At 40.0% G+C, this 19,234-nt stretch overlaps 2 protein-coding genes across 2 annotated transcripts in view; one reads left to right on the top strand and one right to left on the bottom strand.

Annotated features, from left to right (window-relative positions):
* Nucleotides 1-381: 381 nt before the first annotated feature.
* Nucleotides 382-13,332, bottom strand: ERH (enhancer of rudimentary homolog (Drosophila)). Its single transcript, XM_010846694.1, has 4 exons — nucleotides 12,946-13,332; nucleotides 9,464-9,551; nucleotides 4,670-4,790; nucleotides 382-881 (listed from the first exon to the last, which is right to left on the bottom strand). The coding sequence occupies exons 1-4, from the start codon at nucleotides 12,946-12,948 to the stop codon at nucleotides 779-781; spliced, it is 315 nt and encodes a 104-aa protein (XP_010844996.1). The 5' UTR covers nucleotides 12,949-13,332; the 3' UTR covers nucleotides 382-778.
* Nucleotides 13,333-13,392: 60 nt separating this feature from the next.
* Nucleotides 13,393-19,234, top strand: part of SLC39A9 (solute carrier family 39, member 9) — a 50,023-nt gene continuing 44,181 nt past the window's right edge. Inside the window, exon 1 of the mRNA XM_010846693.1 lies at nucleotides 13,393-14,194. Coding sequence (XP_010844995.1) covers nucleotides 14,081-14,194 — 114 coding nt within the window. The 5' untranslated portion in view covers nucleotides 13,393-14,080. The remainder of the gene's footprint in view (nucleotides 14,195-19,234) is intronic.

Raw genomic sequence — 19,234 nt, 5'->3', positions numbered from 1 at the left:
GTTAGCCATTGGTGAAGTGTGACACCAGCAGAATCAGGGAATGTCCACATACTTCACCAAGGCTAAGGAATTAACCTGGTTGCTGCTGTAGATAAACTATGTCACCAGAAAGTGTTTCATCATGTTTGCATCAAGAATAGGTGTAAACCTTGGAGATACAATTGAGATTCACTTACAAGAGGGAAAAACTATGAAAAATAAGGTAAAAACTCTTTAGCTTCATATAGCCACAGGAAAACATATTCAGCACATATATGTGCTTTCTTCAACTTCATCATGTAGCAGGCTATTGGTTTAGAAACTGATAATGCCTTACAAGAATACCCAATTCAGATCAGAGACACAAAAAAAGGGGGGGGAAAAATCACTCAGGGGGAAAAATATAACTAAAGAACATTTATTTGTTTTTCACCAAGACTTTATCTTGAGGACGTAACTAAACTGCGCCTCCACTCCCCACTCCAACTTGAAGGAGGATTAGTACAGTGGATGTTATAAAGCAGGTATGAACAGTTTGAGGGACTGGAACCAACGTTAACTGACAAAAACCAACTTCCATCTAAATCATCATAAAAATGTTTAAGTAAAAAAAAAGGGGGGGGGGCAAAGGGGTTTTCAGATTGAACAAGAGCATCACATTTTATCTAATACATTCAATTCTGGCTAGGGTATACCAAAATGGAAACAGGATAACTATAATACAAAACTTCCACTACAGCACACTGCACACACCTGTGTTCCAAGCCCACCCCCGTCCCCCTAATGCTTGCAAACTCAACTATTTCCCAGCCTGTTGGGCCTGTCGACGAAGGAGCACGTAGATCTTCTCTTTAATCCAATCTTTGTTATAAGGCTGGTATGTCTGGGTATCAGCTCGGTAACTGAGGAACAGAAGGATAATAAGCAAAGTTACAATGGTCAAATACCGTCATGTTTTAAAAACTGGAAATTGTTAACTGTTGTAGAATGGCACAGATGTGCACATGTTCATACATGAACATAATGAAAACGTAAAACAGATGATTACATAACTGTTGAATTTCATGCAATATGAAGTTTAGATCATCTAGTACAATCTCACAGCAGAAAAAGAAACTGAGGTCTAGAGATCTTAAGTTAAATGCTCAGTGTGTTACACATCTGCTTCTTGACAAAGTGTGCCCAGAAACCATGTATTCCTTCTCCTTCATAGTTAACTATTCTTATGGTTCCTTCAGTGATTAAAAAACTAACAAAAACTTTAGATTTACTATATTTACTTTGAATCAACTGTAAAAAAAAGGACCTTTAAAAGTATGTTGCTACCACAAAGATTTCTTCCCTGGAAAGCATTAACGTAAGGAAAATTTTATATACATCCAGTATTTCAGGATTTGCTTATTAATGAACAATGCTAGAGGCTGAGAAGAGTCTGGAGTACAAAGAGTAACATCAGCAATGAAACTCAACAGGATTCCAGGGTTTTTGGAGTACAATGCATCACTTAATAGACAACTCACTCAAGGTATGTTTAGAGGACAAAAAATAGAAATATTCCACTGACCTACAACTGAACAACTACAACCAGCTAAATTGCTGGTTAAGCAATAAATTCATTTTTTAGAGTAAAAAAACTAAAGCTATAGTATAAAAAAAAGAAGATAATAAGCAAGCAGAGATCGCCAAAACACAAAGTACATCACAGTGTTTCAAGGCCATGAGCACTATCATTTTTTAGGTTCTCAGCAAAAAAAATTATAAACATGTAACTACAAATGACAGTAAATACCTCTAAGTGTTAGAAGAGAAGTGTTAATCACTCAGTCGTGTCTGACTCTTTGCGACCCCATGGGCTGTAGCCCACCAAGCTCCTCTGTCCATGGGATTCTCCAGGCAAGAATACTAGAGTGGGTAGCCATTTCCTTCTTTAGGGGATCAAACCTGAATCTCCAGCACTGCAGGCAGATTCTTTACCATCTGAACCAACAGAGAAGCCTACAAAGAAGTTGCCAACTCCTAGGTATTGCTTTGGGCACTCATCTGAATAAACTCAATCCTATTTACAACTCTGTGAGTAGATACAATTATTATCCCTTTTTAATAAAGGAGGAAACCAAAGCTCAAAACAGCAACTTATTTATTAGCTAAGTGACTTCAGGCAAGGAGTAAAAGCTTAAACACTCCTGACCAGAGTTCTTATTATCTGTGAACAACTGAGCTAGAAACCTATGATCCATTTTTTTTTTTGGGGGGTGGGTGGGTGGAGTTTAACTGCTTTACAACATTGTTAGTTTCTGCTGCACAACAAAGTGAGTCCACGGTGTGTATACACATATCCCCTCCTCTCACCCACTCCTCCTGTCATCCCTGAGCTACAATCCAATCTTTGAAGAGAAACAAACTCCAAAGCAGGAATGCTTTACACCATTATCAAAGTCTTCCCCTGAATGGTAAGGTCAGAATGGGGTTCAGTAAAATGCACAAGCTCTCTACTTTTACAGAACATTTTGGCTTTTTACTAACGTCCTTTTGTTACAGTGAGAAATAATCTATAAACTCACTGTAACTCTTCAGATTAAGAGTGCAGGAAAATAAAATTTCTACATGACTATTTTAATTTTATATTCACTATCAAGTACCTCTTAAATCACATTCCCTAGTCCCTTCACCCTCCTAGATTCCTCACCTCTTTTCACAACCTCCGACACTTCCTCCCTCACCCTGAATTCCAAATGGCGTCCTCCTTTCTATTTTCCTGAAGTAACTAAAGCCATTAGAAAACCTCCCCAAGCTTCTACCACACCGCCTGCCTTTTCTACTTTACTATTAATGGATTGTCTAAGATCCTATCTAAAGCCATCAATTTTTCCCTCTACTACATCATATTAGCCTGCCAACATACCATTATTTTTCTCACCTTAAAAACAAAATTAAAGGGGGGAAAAAAAGTATTTTTTTCTCTAGCTATAACCCCATTTCCCTCCTCTCCTTTTGAGCCAAATTCTACAAAAAAGTTGTCTGTGTTGGCATCCTACAATTCCTCTCTTCTTACTAACTCACTGGAATATATAAAGATTTTACTGCTGTCACTCTAGGGCTTCCTAGGTGGCTCAGACAGTAAAGAATCTGCCTGTAATGAGAGAGACCTGGGTTCAATCCCTGGGTCACAAAGATCCTCCGGAGAAGGAAATGGCAACCCACTTCAGTACTCTTGCCTGGAGAATTCTATGTAGCCTGATGGGCTACAGCTAGCTCATGGGGTTGCAAAGAGTTGGACACTACTGAACGACTAATACTTTCACACTTACACTTCATTCTACTAAAACTGCTCTGGAAATCATCAAAGACTTCCACAGGGCTATACCAAATTTCAATTCTCAGTCCTCATTCATTTGATCTACCAAAAATAAGAAGTATCAATACTTTTGAATGGGTTGGTCCACCAAATTCAACCACCTCTACTCTCCTCCTCACCCTCCATTTATTCTTCTGCAGCTTCACAGGCTTCATTTTAGACTGATTTATTCACTGTGCAATCCTCAGTGCCTTGGAACACATATGGTACATAACTGGCACTCAATAAATGTTATATGAACGTGTATGTGTCTCTTTCTGTGTGTCAGGCAATAAACAGATCAACTATAAACATTACAAACCAACACAGCATGACATATATACAGCTCTATTGGCCTCAAAAGTTTTTGAGTTTTCATATCAAAATAATAATAAAATTATCACGTTATAAACACATTTCATTAAAGACCAGAACTGGATCACTTAAATACTCTGAGTGAGCAAAGTCAAATGACTGTAACTGAAACACAATGAAGAGGTGAAGAAAACTGAACTCAAAACTTCCAAGGAAATGCTTATTTTCATCTGGATCTTTTGTGAGACAGCAAGCCCAAGCTTGGTCCCAGTGCTGAAACCCCAAGTGCCTCAGAGTAGGGCCTACATGATTTTCACCCCTGAAAAATGTTTTTTTTCTTGTAGCGTAGTATCTGACACATAATGAATATGCCTGGTGACTGAAGCTCTCATTATAAGGTACTTTTCCTCTGTAAAACCTGCTGTACTTAACACTCGGTCTCTCCAACAATGCTGAGAAGATGAAGTATTATAGACTCACATGCTCCTTGTTAACAGTGGTGATAAGTAATTACTATAGAAATTATAATAAGCATAATGTTAGGGGAAAAAAATTTAATTTGACAAAACTCGGAGAATAGAAAAGTTAAGTGTCAAACATACAAACAAACTCATTCTAACATACCAAAATATACATGATCAACATTAGGTGAAATTTAAATTCTATTTCAGTCCTACGTATATTTAAAAAAATCTTGAAAACAGAATAATCTTAGTTTTAATTTAAAGCTAATTGCTTTAGGATAAAGACTATAATTGGGGAAAAATAAGTAAAAGATTATTTAGTTTAAGGAACAAAGTTCTTGGTTCAAGGCGGATGCACACTAACTGCATCAATTAGCAAAATTCTTAAGATTTTCTTGTGCCTTCAGCTTTATGTTGACAATGTATGAGCCACGTGTGGCAGAAATATTAATTACTACATCACAGGTAAAACACAAAGATCTATGTCATGCAGAGTGAGCTCCTAATAGCATAAATCACCTCAAACAAACAAACAAGGTAAAAACACAATTTAAGAGATATGGTGGCTAATACTTACACAAGGCAGCTGAGGTCTGCCAGGTCATCAATAAAATCAAACAACTGACTGATATCATATGTGATAGAGGGGCTGTTGGGATTCATTCTCTTCAGATGTTCTTCATACATTTTACAAACACCTAAGAGAGGGGAAAACCAAGATCTTACAATTGTATGCACTTTAGATGTGAGTAGTGTTACGTGCTTATATCACAATACTTTGTCCCACCCTGTTCATATAGGTCTTTGTGTACCTCCAAATTGATTTCATAAATTTCCTAATAAAAAGTAATAGTCAACCACAGAGTTATCAAAAGCTATCTTAATAAAGCTTGGTTCACTACACTGTGATCAGAAATATCACTTATGAGTTCCTGAATAGAAAGGGTGAATGGAAAGGAAATAAAAATCAGGAAAATTAATTCATTGTGGCCCTAACCCACAGCTACCATCATACTTAATGGCAAAAGACAATGCTTTCCCAGTCAGCCTAGAATACCGGCTCCTGTCACTTGTGTCATGCCCAACATTGCACTGGAGGCTCTAGTAAGCGTGATTTGGCGAGGAAAAGAAATAATTGGCATTCACACTGGAATGGAAGAAGTGTACCTATCTCTATAAATGTATACAGAATACCTTAAGGAAACTGCAAAACACAAACTATTAGAACTAATAAATGAGGGTGGTAAGACTGCATGATGTAAAATCAGTATACAAAAGTCAATTGTATTTCTATACCCCAACAATAAAAACACTGAAAATGAAATGAACATCAAGAAAGAATAGAATTCTTACAAATAAATTCAATAAAAGAGACATAAGACACACTGAAAACTGTAAAATGTCATTGACAGTAAAGATTTAACTAAACAGAATGCTATCTCAAGTTCGTGGACTGGGTGACTTAATATTAAATACTCCCCCAAATGATCTAGATTCAACAATCCATGACAAAACCTGAGGTACTTCTGTAGAAACTGACAAGATGATCCTAAACTTGACACAGAAATACAGGGGTCCAGGACAGCCACAACAATCTTGAAAAAGAACAAAGTTGGAAGAAAGACTCACATTTCCTCATTCCAGAACTCATCACAAAACTACAAAACTGTAATCAAGGCAGTGTGGTACTGCTTATTCATGAAGACAGGCATACAGATTAATGGAATAGAAACAGGAGTCCACAAATAAACCCTCACATTTATGGTCAACTGTTTTCCCAAAAGGATACCAAGTCAATCAATAGCGAAAGAGTATCTTATCAACAAAGGGTGCTAGGACAACCGTGCGTTCATATGCAAAAGGCGAAACTCGACCCCTCACACCATGCATAAGTCACTCACAATGGCCCAGGAACTGAAATCTAGGTCAAAATTATAAAACTCTTGCAAGAAAATGCAGGCACAAATCTCTGTGACTTTGGATAAGCTTCTTAGATAGGCTGGACTTCATCAAAATTTAGGCCTTTTGTACTTCAGAGGACACTGTCAAAGAAAGTGAAAACACAAGCCACAGACTAGAAGAAAATCTTTGCAAAACATAGATCTGATGAAACAGGGGCCCCAGCCTCTGGGATCGAATGCCTAATGATTTGAGATGGAGCTGATATAACAAAAATAGAAATAAAGTGCATGATAAATGCAATGCCCTCAAATCATCCCCAAACCACACACAGACACCCCTGCCCCCCAATCCCCCACGGTCCATGGAAAAACTGTCTTCCATGAAACTGGTTCCTGATACCAAAATGGTTGGGGACCACTGAGATAAAACTATTATCAAAAATATACAAACAATTCCTAAAACTCAACAATGGGAAAACAAAAAACTCAATTAAAAAACAGGCAAAAGATATGAACAGACACCTCAACAGAGAAGACATACAGGAGGAAAATACGCATTATGAAAAGATGCTCAACATCATGACGTGAGGAAATTGCAAACTGAAATGAGGCATCATTATACATCTATTAGGATGGCAAAAAATCCAAAACACTGACAACACCCAATGCTGCCTCAGGAACTCTCATTCATCACTGCAGGGAATGCCAAATGATACAGCCATGTGAAGGCAGCTTGTCTGCTTCTTACAAAGCTAAATACAGTCTTACCGTATGATCCGACAATCACACTCCTCAGTACTTACCCAAAGGAGCCGAAAGCTTAGGTCCACACAAAAACCTACACAAGAATGTGCATAGCAGCTTACTCACTGACAAAACCCGTAAGCAACCAAGATATCCTTCAACAGGTGATGGATAAACAAACTGTGTTATACCCATACAATGGAGTATTATTCAACAACAAAATGAAATGAGCTACCAGGCCATGAAAGACATGGCGACATCTTAAAAGCATACAACAGAGAATGAGATGGTTGGATGGCATCACCAGTGCGACAGACATGAGTTTGAGTAGGCTCTGGGAGTTGGTGATGGACAGGGAGGCCTGGTATGCTGCAGTCCATGGGGTCACAGAGAGTCAAACACGACTGAGCGACTGAACTGAAGTGAAAGAGCTGATCTGAAAAGGCTACATACTATAATTTCAACCATACAATATTCTGGAAAAGATGAAACTATAAAGACATTAAAAAGATCAGTGGTTGCTGATTAGGGGAGAGATGGGTGAGCAGGTGGAGCACAGGGTATTTTCAGGGTACTAAATATTAGACATGTCGTTGCCCATGTCAAAATCCATACAATGCTCAAAGCAAAGAGTGAACATTAATGCAAACTAGACTTTAGTTAATAACGTATCAGTACCGATTCTACAATTCTAACAAATGTACCACACTAACACAGGATGTAAATAATTGGGAAAACTGGAGGAGTGAAGCAGGGGTTATGACAGAACTGTACTTTCTAATCGATTTTCCTGTAAACCCAAAACTACTCTAAAAAACTAAATCTATTAATTTTAAAAAAGGGATGAGGGGAGGGAAAGCTCTGTATTCCAGACAAATATTAACTACTATAAAAAAGAAAAATAAGAAAGAAAATTACAATTTGGCAACCACTGTGTGAGAACTGCTTCCAGTACTTCCATTCTAACTTTTAAAATGGAAAATAAACCATCATTTCTAATTTAAAAAGAAAAAAAGAGCTAAAAAGCCACAAAAAGGTATGGAAGAAACTTAAACACATTGCTAAGTGAAAGAAGCTGGTCTGAAAAGAGCTACATGTCAATGATTCTCATCTATGACATTCTGGAAAAAGCAAAACAATGGAGGTAGCAGGGAGTGAGGTGAAGAGGGAGGACTAGGGGAACACGGGATTTTTAGGGCAGTGAGAATATCCTGAACATTACAGTAAGATACTGTAATGGTGAATACATGACATTACACATTTGGCAACACCCACAGCACTGCACAACACAAAAAATGAATCCTCAAATGAATCCCAAAACGAACTATGGACTGTATTCTGCTTCATCAACTGTAACAAATGTACCATACCTCATATTTTTTTTGGGGGGGGGGCAGGGAGGGGTGTGTGTGGCATACAGGACCTTAGTTCCCTGACCAGGGGAACCTGAGCCCTCTGCATTGGAAGCAGTCTTAATCACTGGACTACCAGGGAAGGTGTCATTAATAGAGGAAACTGGGGATAGGGAGAAGTACATGTGAACCCTCTGTACTTTCTGTTCAATTTTTCTTTAAACCTACAACTGCTCTAGAAATTAAGTGTATTAATTTTTAAGTTAGGTTTCCCTAAAATCAGCAAAGGTTAGTAAAGAGTATTGCAGAATCAAAGGCCAAACATAATAAATAGAGATAAAGCAAAAATCTAGAGTGTGTGCACGAAGTCTACCTTAATGGCAAGTAAGGCTATCAGGAGAGGAAGGGACTTGAGAAAAGGTAAGAACAAAAGCTTTGCTCATCTTTAAAGATTAGAATAGAATCTGAGGAGCCATCTCTGATTATGAGTAGCTTTTTGTCCCATGGAGGTCTACCCACCATTGGTTTTGAGATTTTTTTTTTAAGAAGAGATTTTTAAGCCTAATCCAATTAGCTTCAGATAATCAACAATTCCAGGGACATGCCAGCACCAAATTTTATATTTCTATAAAATCTTTGCAGGAAGAGGTGAAGCATGTGCAATTTGCTAGAAAGGGTGCAGGGTGTACACAAATGGTTTACTGGATGTAATGATCTAATGATGTAATGAAAGGACATGGGATGAATCCAGTTTGTGATGATCCAATCTATGTGCTCTCATCTAATGGTTTATTGAGGGTTAATACCTCCCTTCAGGGTGGTGCCAGCTTATCAAATGTACAATAAATTATACTGATTTGGTTCCATTTACCTTTATTCACTGAGCTAAGTTTTTATTTCTTAACATTCTGATGGACTGTAACCTTAGCTTTTCATGTTTGTTTAGTAACTAGACTATTAGGTTGTGTAGGCACTATTAGGTTTCTCAAGCCTGTTTTAATAACTCTATTGAGTTTAACTAGACTATATAAGGGATACCTGTAAAATATTTACACAGCACAGTAACAAAATAATACATAACAAACAAAGAATATTTACAAAACAAGCAGAGGCCTGGGAAACTCACTATATATATGAGCTTGATTCTAAAAAGTAAACATAATAGTGAACGTCAGGTAAACAAACTCAAGACACCTGAGAGTCTCAGCACTTACCACTCTCACCCTGGGAGCAAGCATGGACCAGCTGGTGTGGATGCCAGCTAGCGTGGGGGCCAGAGCCTCTATAGCCCATCCCACCTCCAGCCCCCATCCCCTCACCACCCCCAAAAACAAAGTCAATGACTTCTACCCTTTGATTAGTGTTTAAACTCACCTTCCATACACTCATTCACAGATTCATAGTCAGCGTAAGTTCTGCCTTCTGGCCTCTTGGTAGGCTGTACCAGCAAGATGGTGTGAGACTGCAGAGGGAAAAATGATATCAATGTAAGTTTCTAACTCAGTATTTGAGAAATTCATAGTATGGGATAAAATCCCCATTACCATACAATTTTCATTGGTTATTAAAACACTATTAATCAGAGTGCTCTTTCTGCAATATTGATGCCTCTGCCCAAGTGCAGAGCCAGAAACTGGATTCACAACTTTTCTCTAAGGTCTCTTCGTCTCCCAGTCCTTAACAACTGCTGTCTCAAACTCTTATTGCACTTACTGCCTGTTAAATTCTCAGCATAAACTACCTTGTACTGTTTTTTTCTCTTTTGCACCTTTCTTCCCAACCAGATTATAAACCTGCTTGGGTGTTCTATCTCCACTGGTCACTCTAATCCCATTAGGTTCCTAATGAAAACAGATATGGGTTGATGAAAGGAGAAAAAAAGGAAAACACTATAATGATTACAAGCACTTTATCAATCTATGTTTTTTCTAACTTTAGCACTACAGTGAAATCACATCTTATCCAGAGATTAGACTCAAATATTAAAGGTGTAAGATAAACTGGCAATGTAAAATTTGTATATACAGTTAACGTTACCCTAGAAAATCCATTAAATTATTCACCCAGTAGGTGACTCACTATAAGGGGTTGTGTTATACTAAAATATTGTATTTTTAAGCACTAGAATCACAAAATAGCTAGAGAATGATGACACAGGAAATGTGAATATGCCTAAAGAACAGCAGATCCTTTCATCTTCCATCTCACCCTCAATGGGGAGCAGGCTTTTGTTCGTGGGTCTATTTCAGGTTTTCTCAACTCTGGCACTATTGCATCAGGGGCTGGAAGATTCCTTGTTGCAGAGGCTGTCCCGTGCATTGAAGGATGACAGTATTCCTAGCCTATTCCCAGTAAATACTGCACTCCCACGCCCTCCTCCCAATGTGTGACAACTAAAAATATCTTCAGAACATTGGTCTGTTGAAAGTATAACCCCTTCTGGTTTTTTTTTGCCAAGTGTGTAAGGTTCACTAAATTCAAATATGATGTAACCTCACTGTAAACCCAATGCTAAATCAAACTATTTATAATCTTCGGGATATGGTGAAGGATAGGGAAGCCTGGTATCCCAAAGAGTTGGACACGACTGAGCGACTGAACAACATATTCTTCTCTTCTGCTGTACTAGTTTTTAATAAAAAACAAACAAACCTCTTAAGGACAGGAACCAAAAGTTCTGAAATGATCAGACTTTTTAATGACCAACAAACTGCAGCTGAAATAGCTGATATGTAGAGCTTCAGAATAAGCACTGCCCCCGCCCAAACAGAACATTGAACACAAAAAAAGGAATTTCTCATACTCCTCCCTCTCCATCAAGAAGTGAGTCATTCTGATTAAAAGTTTGAGAGGATCTGAGATAGAACTCGATGACAAGAGATGAAAAGTAATTCTCACCTATAAAGACCTGAACACAGTCAAGGCCTTTCTTAAATAGTGATCAAAAGTCAGGGAAAACAGAATGTTAGATTACTGGTTATTTAAAAACCATCAATAGTTTCAATGGCTCATATGTTGAGAAGAAAGTAATTTTATAGAAACTATACTAACATTCCTGTAAAAGGACCTGTCCCACATGCTAGGCAGACCAGTTGCTACTACATTAATTTTCTTATTTTAATGAGAAATAAAGGACCAATTCACTTAAGAGTAAAGATATGAAAATGGCTATACAATGGCTGCTTTTTATATTTACCCTTAAAGTGAACCTGAACTAAGTTTACTATTCTTAATACTTACTGCCCAAAGCAAAGCTTAAAAATTAGGAACAAGGAATAACTAAATTTACAAAACTGTAAACAAAATTATCATATTTTTCCTTCTTCTGAACAGATTTGGTCCGGCATTCCTTAGGTTACTCTTTCTTAGGGGAATGACCAGTAATAAATAAGTAAGCAATAAAAATATAAGTACATACAGGAATATATATATATATATCTGCCACAATAGAAAGATAACATTGTGAAACCTAAATCACAAAAAAAAGTTATGCAGAATTACCTTAATAATATCCTATTCTGTTTACCAAGCAGTTATGATTCACTCTAATGAAGAGTTAATCTGTTTTTAAAGTCTCACAAACATGAACCCTAAGAATAGTCATTCTACTGTTACAGAAATACTACAATACATACAATTGCTTCTTGAGTTTTAAATGCATCTCTCAAACTACCAAAAAAGAAAGGAAGAATAAAAGAAAAGAAATTGAACCAATATTTAAGACTTTTGAACCAGTATTCACTTTAAATACAAATTTCAATTTTCAATTCTACATGAAATGATAAAGAATTATAACTGATAACTGCTCAATGATAATGGGGTGTTCATATTAACTTTTGTCATATCCCCAGATTTTAATCTAAGCATTTAAAAATAATACCAAATAAAGGCAGAGAAAGAAGGAAACTCCGAAGTGAAATGACTTGCTCAAGGTCACACTGCTAGTTAAGACAGGAACTGGAAATCCAATCTCCTAATTCCCAGTCTTCCTTGGGAGACTATGTTGGGTCAAACACTAACCCATCTCAATCCAGAAAACTACGACCTGAAAAAGTTCCTTGTTAACAACAGCTGCATGATTTGTTAATTTGCAGCAACCAGAAAACGAAAATTGAAGTGTGGAAGTAACCACGATTCCTTGGAATCCTCGTGAGCATCTCCTTTTTGAAGATTACAAAATCCACACACAAGCCAAAAAAACAACCCTTCCCACCCATTCCACTCAGATTCTAAGCAAAGTGGACCCTGAGCTGAATCTATCTTTTCAGCTTCCAGACCCAAAAGACTATAAAGATAAGCACAGGATGGATGGCTGGGAGGTGGGGGGACACCAAATCGGCCTCTAAAGGTCTTAGAAAAGAGGGAAAATGTATTTTTTCCAAAAAAGGCAGAGCCCAGAAAAACAAAAGGGTATATGGTCGGAAAAGCACGCTACAAAGCAAAGATGTTCCCTCCCGGTCCACACGGGGGATGCAGTAGATTCAGTCTGTCAGCTTCGGGACGGAATTGTCAAACATCCCTCGGCCATTGTTCCTATAGTAGGCTGAGGCGTTTGGAGGAAAAGGGAAGCACCCCCATGCCTGCCTCTACCAAGCAGCAGTCGGAAGAAAGAGCAACCTCCGCAACGCACGCCTCGCCAGAGCCAGCAGGCCGGCGCGCAACCGCGGGGCGGACCCGGGACCCGGGGCCTAGCGCCAGGCCCAGTGTCTCCGCGGCGGGAAGGAGAAGGGGAGCCCCACACACAAGCTGAAGGGCCGAGCAGCAGCAAGCTCGCGCTGGATGGGGTGGGGAGATGTATGGGCGGGGGTCGCCCCGCGGGGGTTGGGGGTTCGGGGAGCCGGTTAGGCCTTTCTCACCATCGCGCCAAAGTCTCCCGCTGCAGCCGATGCCGACTCCGCCGCCGCACACGAGCTTACCCGCAACGCCGCCAACAGCCAATCCCCGCGAGAGGAGCCGCCGGAAGTCGTCAGAGGCGCACCGCGAAAGAACCTTTCGGACCATAGAGGCTCACAGCTTTCCGGCAGCTAGAGCAGAGAGTGACTCTGTTTCAGCCATCTTGGTTAAGGGAAAGGAAGCACACAGGAAACGTATCGGAACTTGAAAAATAAGCACTTTTTTCTAGAAACGATCTTCGGTATTCGCGTTATTAGATGCGCGGCTAAAGTGATCACCGGTATAGACAGTGACACAAGCCATCTTTCAGTGGCCCCACTCAAAAATGGCGGCTGTATAAGAACCCTGGGGCATAGGTCGGTTGTAACCCCGGAAGTACCCTTCTAAAGGAGGGGGCTGTAAGGCAATCCGGAAGTGGATGTAATGAAGAGGTGCCACTTGGCGGCCATGGCAGCTGTAGTATCGGTGGCTCCGGGTCAAGGCCCCTCGGAGTGGAGTAACATGGGCAGCACTGGGTATAGGGTAGAGACAGCTTTGTATCAGCTTCACTGCTGAACTCCACTACCCGCCATTACCGGCCTGCAGGACTCCTTTCCCCACTCTAGACTTGGAGGAGAGTTTGCCGTGATTGGTGGGCTGGTCCCGGAGCTGGGGGCGGTGGGCGATCACCTGCGGGGGTGCCCCAGGGAGATAGGGGAGCAGGGAGAACGAACTAGTTCACTTGGGTTTTCGTCCTTTTCTTGCTGCCATCGGGAACATTGCTTGTGGAGGAAGTAGGCCCATTGTGCTGCCCGTATTCCGACGATTGAACCAATAGCTCCTTCGTATAGTTTCCCATTGACTTCTCATCTCTGTTAACCCATGGGAATCCAGTGACTGGTATATGAAAACTTACGGGCTGGGACCTAAGATTGCTGAAAGTTGACTCTAGTATCAGCAAAAGGCGGGCTCTTTACAGGTACGTTCAAGAGAGAAGTGCCTCGTGAACGCATCTGCCGGTGGGGAAGACGAGAACTGGAAAGTCCACCTGTTCTCTTGGAACAATCACACGTGTTTAAGGACCCGAGCTCCCGAAAAATTATAGACTAGTGGTATTGGATGAATAAAGGAAGCAGAATGGATGATTTCATCTCCATTAGCCTGCTGTCTCTGGCTATGCTGGTGGGATGTTACGTGGCTGGAATCATTCCTTTGGCTGTTAATTTCTCGGAGGTAAGCGCACAGTTTTCTATTTTCTATCAGCTGTCAGGATGGCAGCTAGGAAGTAGTGACAGTTGAAAGGGAAGCTGCTTCCCCATTTAATAGCAGAGCTAAAGGTCTTCTTAAGGATGACTTTTTTCAGAAGAGGCAAAACATTTAATAATAGAAACAAACCTCTTATTTAGCACGAGTTCTTAACGGAGAGGGGTAGGGGCGGGAAGTGGTGGATCCACTGAAGATCCTTGGGTACTCTGAACTTCCTGAAATTGAATACCAAAATTTGGGACTCTGTACATTTTCCGGGAAAGACACCATAATGTTATTTTGATACCCAGAAGTTTCAAAGAATCAAGGTTCTGGATTGCTGTCAAAATATACATGAAGAATATTGTTTGTTCATATGAGTTGAAATCAATATAATTTCTTTTTGAGAAAATCAGGCATAGCTTTTTGGGAAAAGGTTTTTTTTTTTTGGATACTTGTAATTAGAATGAAGTAAGGAAAAAAACTAGATTGTTCTTAACTCAAACTTCCTTTTAAAGGAGAACATTGGATAGGTTTTTGAAATTGTTTTCAAATCTGTTTTCTTAGAAATGAATTTTTTTGTTAGTATGGTTTGACATTTTGTTTTAATTTCTTTGGTTCTTTATTATCACTTGAAGGAACATTAACAGGGAAGAAAGATAGATAAACGTATTGTTCAATGGAAGTGCAGATGGATTCTTTGGGCTGTTGTAAGGAGTTCACAGCTTGCACAGTGCTCAAAGATTAGGGGAGAAAAACTACTGCATTCAGGATTTCTTAAGTATACCTTGATGTTCAACAGTAAGATAGTTTCACTGTCAGTCCTGAAAGTGCTTTCAAAGAAAAGGGAAGTGGAGAATGGTCTGAAGTAAAGGAAAGGTATAGATGAGCTGTGAGGTAGACCTTGAGTTAACCTGAGGGAAGAGAAGGCATTGGTGGTAAAGAAAATAGCCTGTGGGTAAGAAAAAAGTTGGGACTAGGTGTTATGAGTTTAAGAAATAAACCCCGTAGTCAGATAGAAGGGGGACTTGAATTGCTGCTGTTCCTTATCTGTTTCCTTTTTGGTTTTGGTTTCTTTTAGCATCTAATGACAGAGAAGGCAATGGCACCCCACTCCAGTACTCTTGCCTGGAAAATCCCATGGACGGAGGAGCCTGGTGGGCTGCAGTCCATGGGGTCGCTAAGAGTCGGACATGACTGAGCGACTTCATTTTCACTTTTCACTTTCATGCATTGGAGAAGGAAATGGCAACCCACTCCAGTGTTCTTGCGTGGAGAATCCCAGGGACCGGGGAGCCTGGTGGGCTGCCGTCTCTGGGGTCACAGAGTCTGACACTACTGAATCGACTTAGCAGCAGCAGCAGCAGCAGCATCTAATAATAACATTGAACTACAATTTTTTGAGCATATACATTACCTAATTTCATTTAAAAAAAACAACAACAGTGAGGTACAGATGAGGAGACTGAGACTTAAATTATGTAACTTGGACAAGTTTATGAAATGTGTTAGAATCAGAGCTGATCTAGATTTTTCTGGCTCAGAACAGTTCTTAGCCACTCTGTTCCTTGAGGCGTAGTAGTCCATATAGCGAATCTAGCCTACAGATGTATTTATTTATTTGGCTGCACCAGGTCTTAGTTGTGGCCTGCCGGATCTTTAGCTATAGCATGTGTGTTTTTTTTTTTTTTTTCTTCAGTTGTGTCATGTGGGATCTATTTCCCTGACCAGGGATGGAACCCAGGCCCCTGCATTGCAAGCACGAAGCTTCAACCGCAGGGCCACCAGGAAAGTCCCTGGATTTACTTCTTTAGATTAGCAGAGTATCGATTTTATTGTTACTGCTTTTTTGTCTTTATTCCTCAAAGTAACAGTTGGCTAGAGCTGAGTAGTGGTAGATTGTCATGGTCCTTCTTGGCTGTGAAGCCTGCTTCACTCATTTGAGCTACCTGCCTGCCCAGTACTTTGTGAGTGTGCTGTATCTCCTCTGACTAAATCATGAAAAAAGAGTAAGAGTGTCAATTGCTCAGTCGTGTCTGGCTCTTGACAAACCCATGGACTGTAGCCTGCCAGGCTCCCCTGTCCATGGAATTCTCCAGGCAAGAATACTGGAGTGGGTTGCCATTTCCTTCTCCAGGGGGTCTTCCTGACCTAGGGATTGAACCTGGGTTTCCAGTACTGCAGGAGGATTCTTTAACACTGGGCCACCAGGGACTGAGTCTTCTAATTACATTAGAATTGAATTGACATTATTAGGGCTGACATTTGTGAAGTTTAAATTGGTTTGTATATTTAAAGCCTCAGTAGAGATAACATTTATGAAGAATTATAATTAATTCAAATAAAAGACTGATAAAACTTTTTATTTCTATAAAATTCCTAGACCTTTCCAGTTTCAGTATTTTCTCAAACTGTTTTCAGTGATTTTTGCAATATGCAGGTATATGCTATCCTCTTTTCTCACTTAAGGAAATGTGTCCATGAGTGGTGTAATTAACTAGGCCACTAATAAAGATAATTAGTATGATATGTCATTTATGGCTTTCGAAATTGATGGTCAGATGGTCTTTTTCCAGCTGTAGTTCTTTTTTTTTTTTTTTTAATTTTTTATTTGTTTATTTTATTTGTTTTTATTTCTTTCTTTGACCGTGTTAGGTCTTAGTTGCAGCATGTGGGATCTACTTCTCTGGCCAGGGATGGAACCCCTGGCCCCCTGCTTTGGGAGCATGGAGCCTTAGCCATGGACCACCAGGGAAATCCCCCCAGCTGTAGTTCTTGAAATGCTATAACTCACCATTCATATCTGTTCATTATTACAGCAGGACCAATGCATTTTGAGCTGTTAGGATAAAAAAATTAAAGTTATATATAACTTAGTCAAAGACATTTTAGAATTCAGCTGGCGATTTTTGTCTCCTAGGAATTAGCATTTTTTTCCAGACAGATTATACTATTATTATAAATCAACATATTGTGAAACTGCTGCCGCTGCTGCTGCTGCTAAGTCGCTTCAGTCGTGTCCGACTCTGTGCGACCCCATAGACGGCAGCCCACCAGGCTCCCTGTCCCTGGGATTCTCCAGGCAAGAGCACTGGAGTGGGCTGCCATTTCCTTCTCCAATGCATGAAAGTGAAAAGTGAAAGGGAAGTTGCTCAGTTGTGCCCGACTCTTAATGACCCCATGGACTTCAGCCCACCAGGCTCCTCCGTCCATGGGATTTTCCAGGCAAGAGTACTGGAGTGGGGTGCCATTGCCTTCTCCGATTGTGAAACTAGTAGATAATAAATCTGTAAAAAATGAACTTCATTCACGAAGACCAAGAAACAGAGTTTCTATCCTTAGAGAATAGCTCCCCAAATTCCTACATTGACTAAACAATTTTTCTTTTTAAGGACGTGTAGCTTTTCTTTGGGACTGGAGTTATTTATAAATAAAAGGACCAATAAATCTAATTTATCTTGTAGTTAACTTTCATTTATATGAGAAGATGTTTTTATTCATGTTCTTAATCTAACTACTACTTTGTCTTTCAGCACTTTTTTCTTCAGAATTTCTCAGAGCAGGAACAAAAGATCAATAAAGCCATTAATGATGGCAGGATTAGTATTTAGAAATGAGATAAAGTCAAGTAGTCTGAAATTACTGTGGCAGTGGTATCTGTCTGCCATGTCTGACCATCATGAGGTATGTGTGGCATTGATTTCTTAGTCACCTTCTCCAACATGCCTTGTCCCCAAACCAACTTTCTCGATTGATGGTTTTGTAACTTCCTTATGCCTAAATGGGGGTTCACAGATGGCGCTAATGGTAAAGAACCCACCTGCCACTGCAGGAGACACAAGAGACTCAGGTTTGGTCCCTGGGTTGGGAAGATCCCCTGGAGGAGGGCATGGCAACCCACTCCTGTAATCTTGCCTGGAGAATCTCACAGACAGAGGAGCCTGGCAGGCCACAGTCAGTAGGGTTGCAAAGAGTTGGATACGACTGAAGTGTCTCAGCATACATGCATGCCTAACTGATTTCTAGAATAAAGGAACAAAATCTCTGATTCTCAAATGCATTTATAAGTGACTGATAATCAAGATATTTTCTTCTTCAGCATATGAGCAGGAGAAAAATTAAACTTGTAAAAGCAGCTGAAACTTGCTTTATACAAATAAGGTTTTGTTGGATAAAGGAATTGGACACACTAGCAACTACATTGTGTTTTTAAGATTCAGCTGTTGAGCAGTTTTCTTTGGCTCTACGTGAAAATGCTATATAAGTAGGTTGAGAACCTGTGGCTTAACATTTTGTTGTTGTTCTTTTGTCTCTAAGTCATTTCTGACTCTTTGTGACCCCCATGGACTGTAGTCTGCCAGGCTCCTCTGTCCATGGGATTTCCCAGTCAAGAATACGGGAGTGGGTTACCTTCTCCAGGGGATCTTCCTGACCCAGGGATCAAACCCGCACCCCCTGCATTGTAGGCAGATTATTTATTGCTGAGCCACCTGTGAAACATTACCTAGGATAAACAGCTCATAGGTGCTCTGATGAGTGAAGTTCAGATGGCTAGAGTGAGATTTTAGATCAGTGATCGGAGGATTATCATTTACCTGAGCATGTCTCCGCTTTGTAACAGAGCTGGTAACAGAAAGCAAAGCATTTGCCCAGAGCTCTAGGGCAGCACTCCTCAAACTCTGGTGCTTGACCAGTTTTATCTTTAACTTCTTTCCTTTGCAGAGCAGTATACTTGTGAAGATAAAATGGGAAAAAAGGCATACAGAATACAAGCCCAGGTGTAGTATCGTGAGATTTAACAGACATATAACTACTCCTATAGTTGTAAAGATCATATTGCTATAACATTTTTCAAAGACTTCCTCTCATGTTGTACTTGGTGGTGGTGGCTTTAGTCGCTTAGCCATGTCTGACTCTTTGTGACCCCATGGACTGTAGCCCCCCAGGCTTCTCTGCCTGTGGGATTTTCCAGGCAATAATACTGAAGTGGCTGCCATTTCCTCCTCCAGAGGATCTTTCTGACCCAAG

Source organism: Bison bison, unplaced genomic scaffold, assembly GCF_000754665.1.
Source record: "Bison bison bison isolate TAMUID 2011002044 unplaced genomic scaffold, Bison_UMD1.0 scf7180017864239, whole genome shotgun sequence".
NCBI classification, from domain to species: domain Eukaryota; kingdom Metazoa; phylum Chordata; class Mammalia; order Artiodactyla; family Bovidae; genus Bison; species Bison bison.
Note: the sequence above shows the minus strand (reverse complement) of the source record. Positions and strands in the feature narration are given on the sequence as shown.

Coding starts and splice junctions, on each gene's coding strand:
- ERH (XM_010846694.1), bottom strand. Junction 4,791..9,463: donor TGTGAATGAGTGTATGGAAG/GTGAGTTTAAAC, acceptor CCCCTCTCTTAG/GTGTTTGTAAAATGTATGAA. Junction 882..4,669: donor GCAGACCTCAGCTGCCTTGT/GTAAGTATTAGC, acceptor TCTGTTCCTCAG/TTACCGAGCTGATACCCAGA.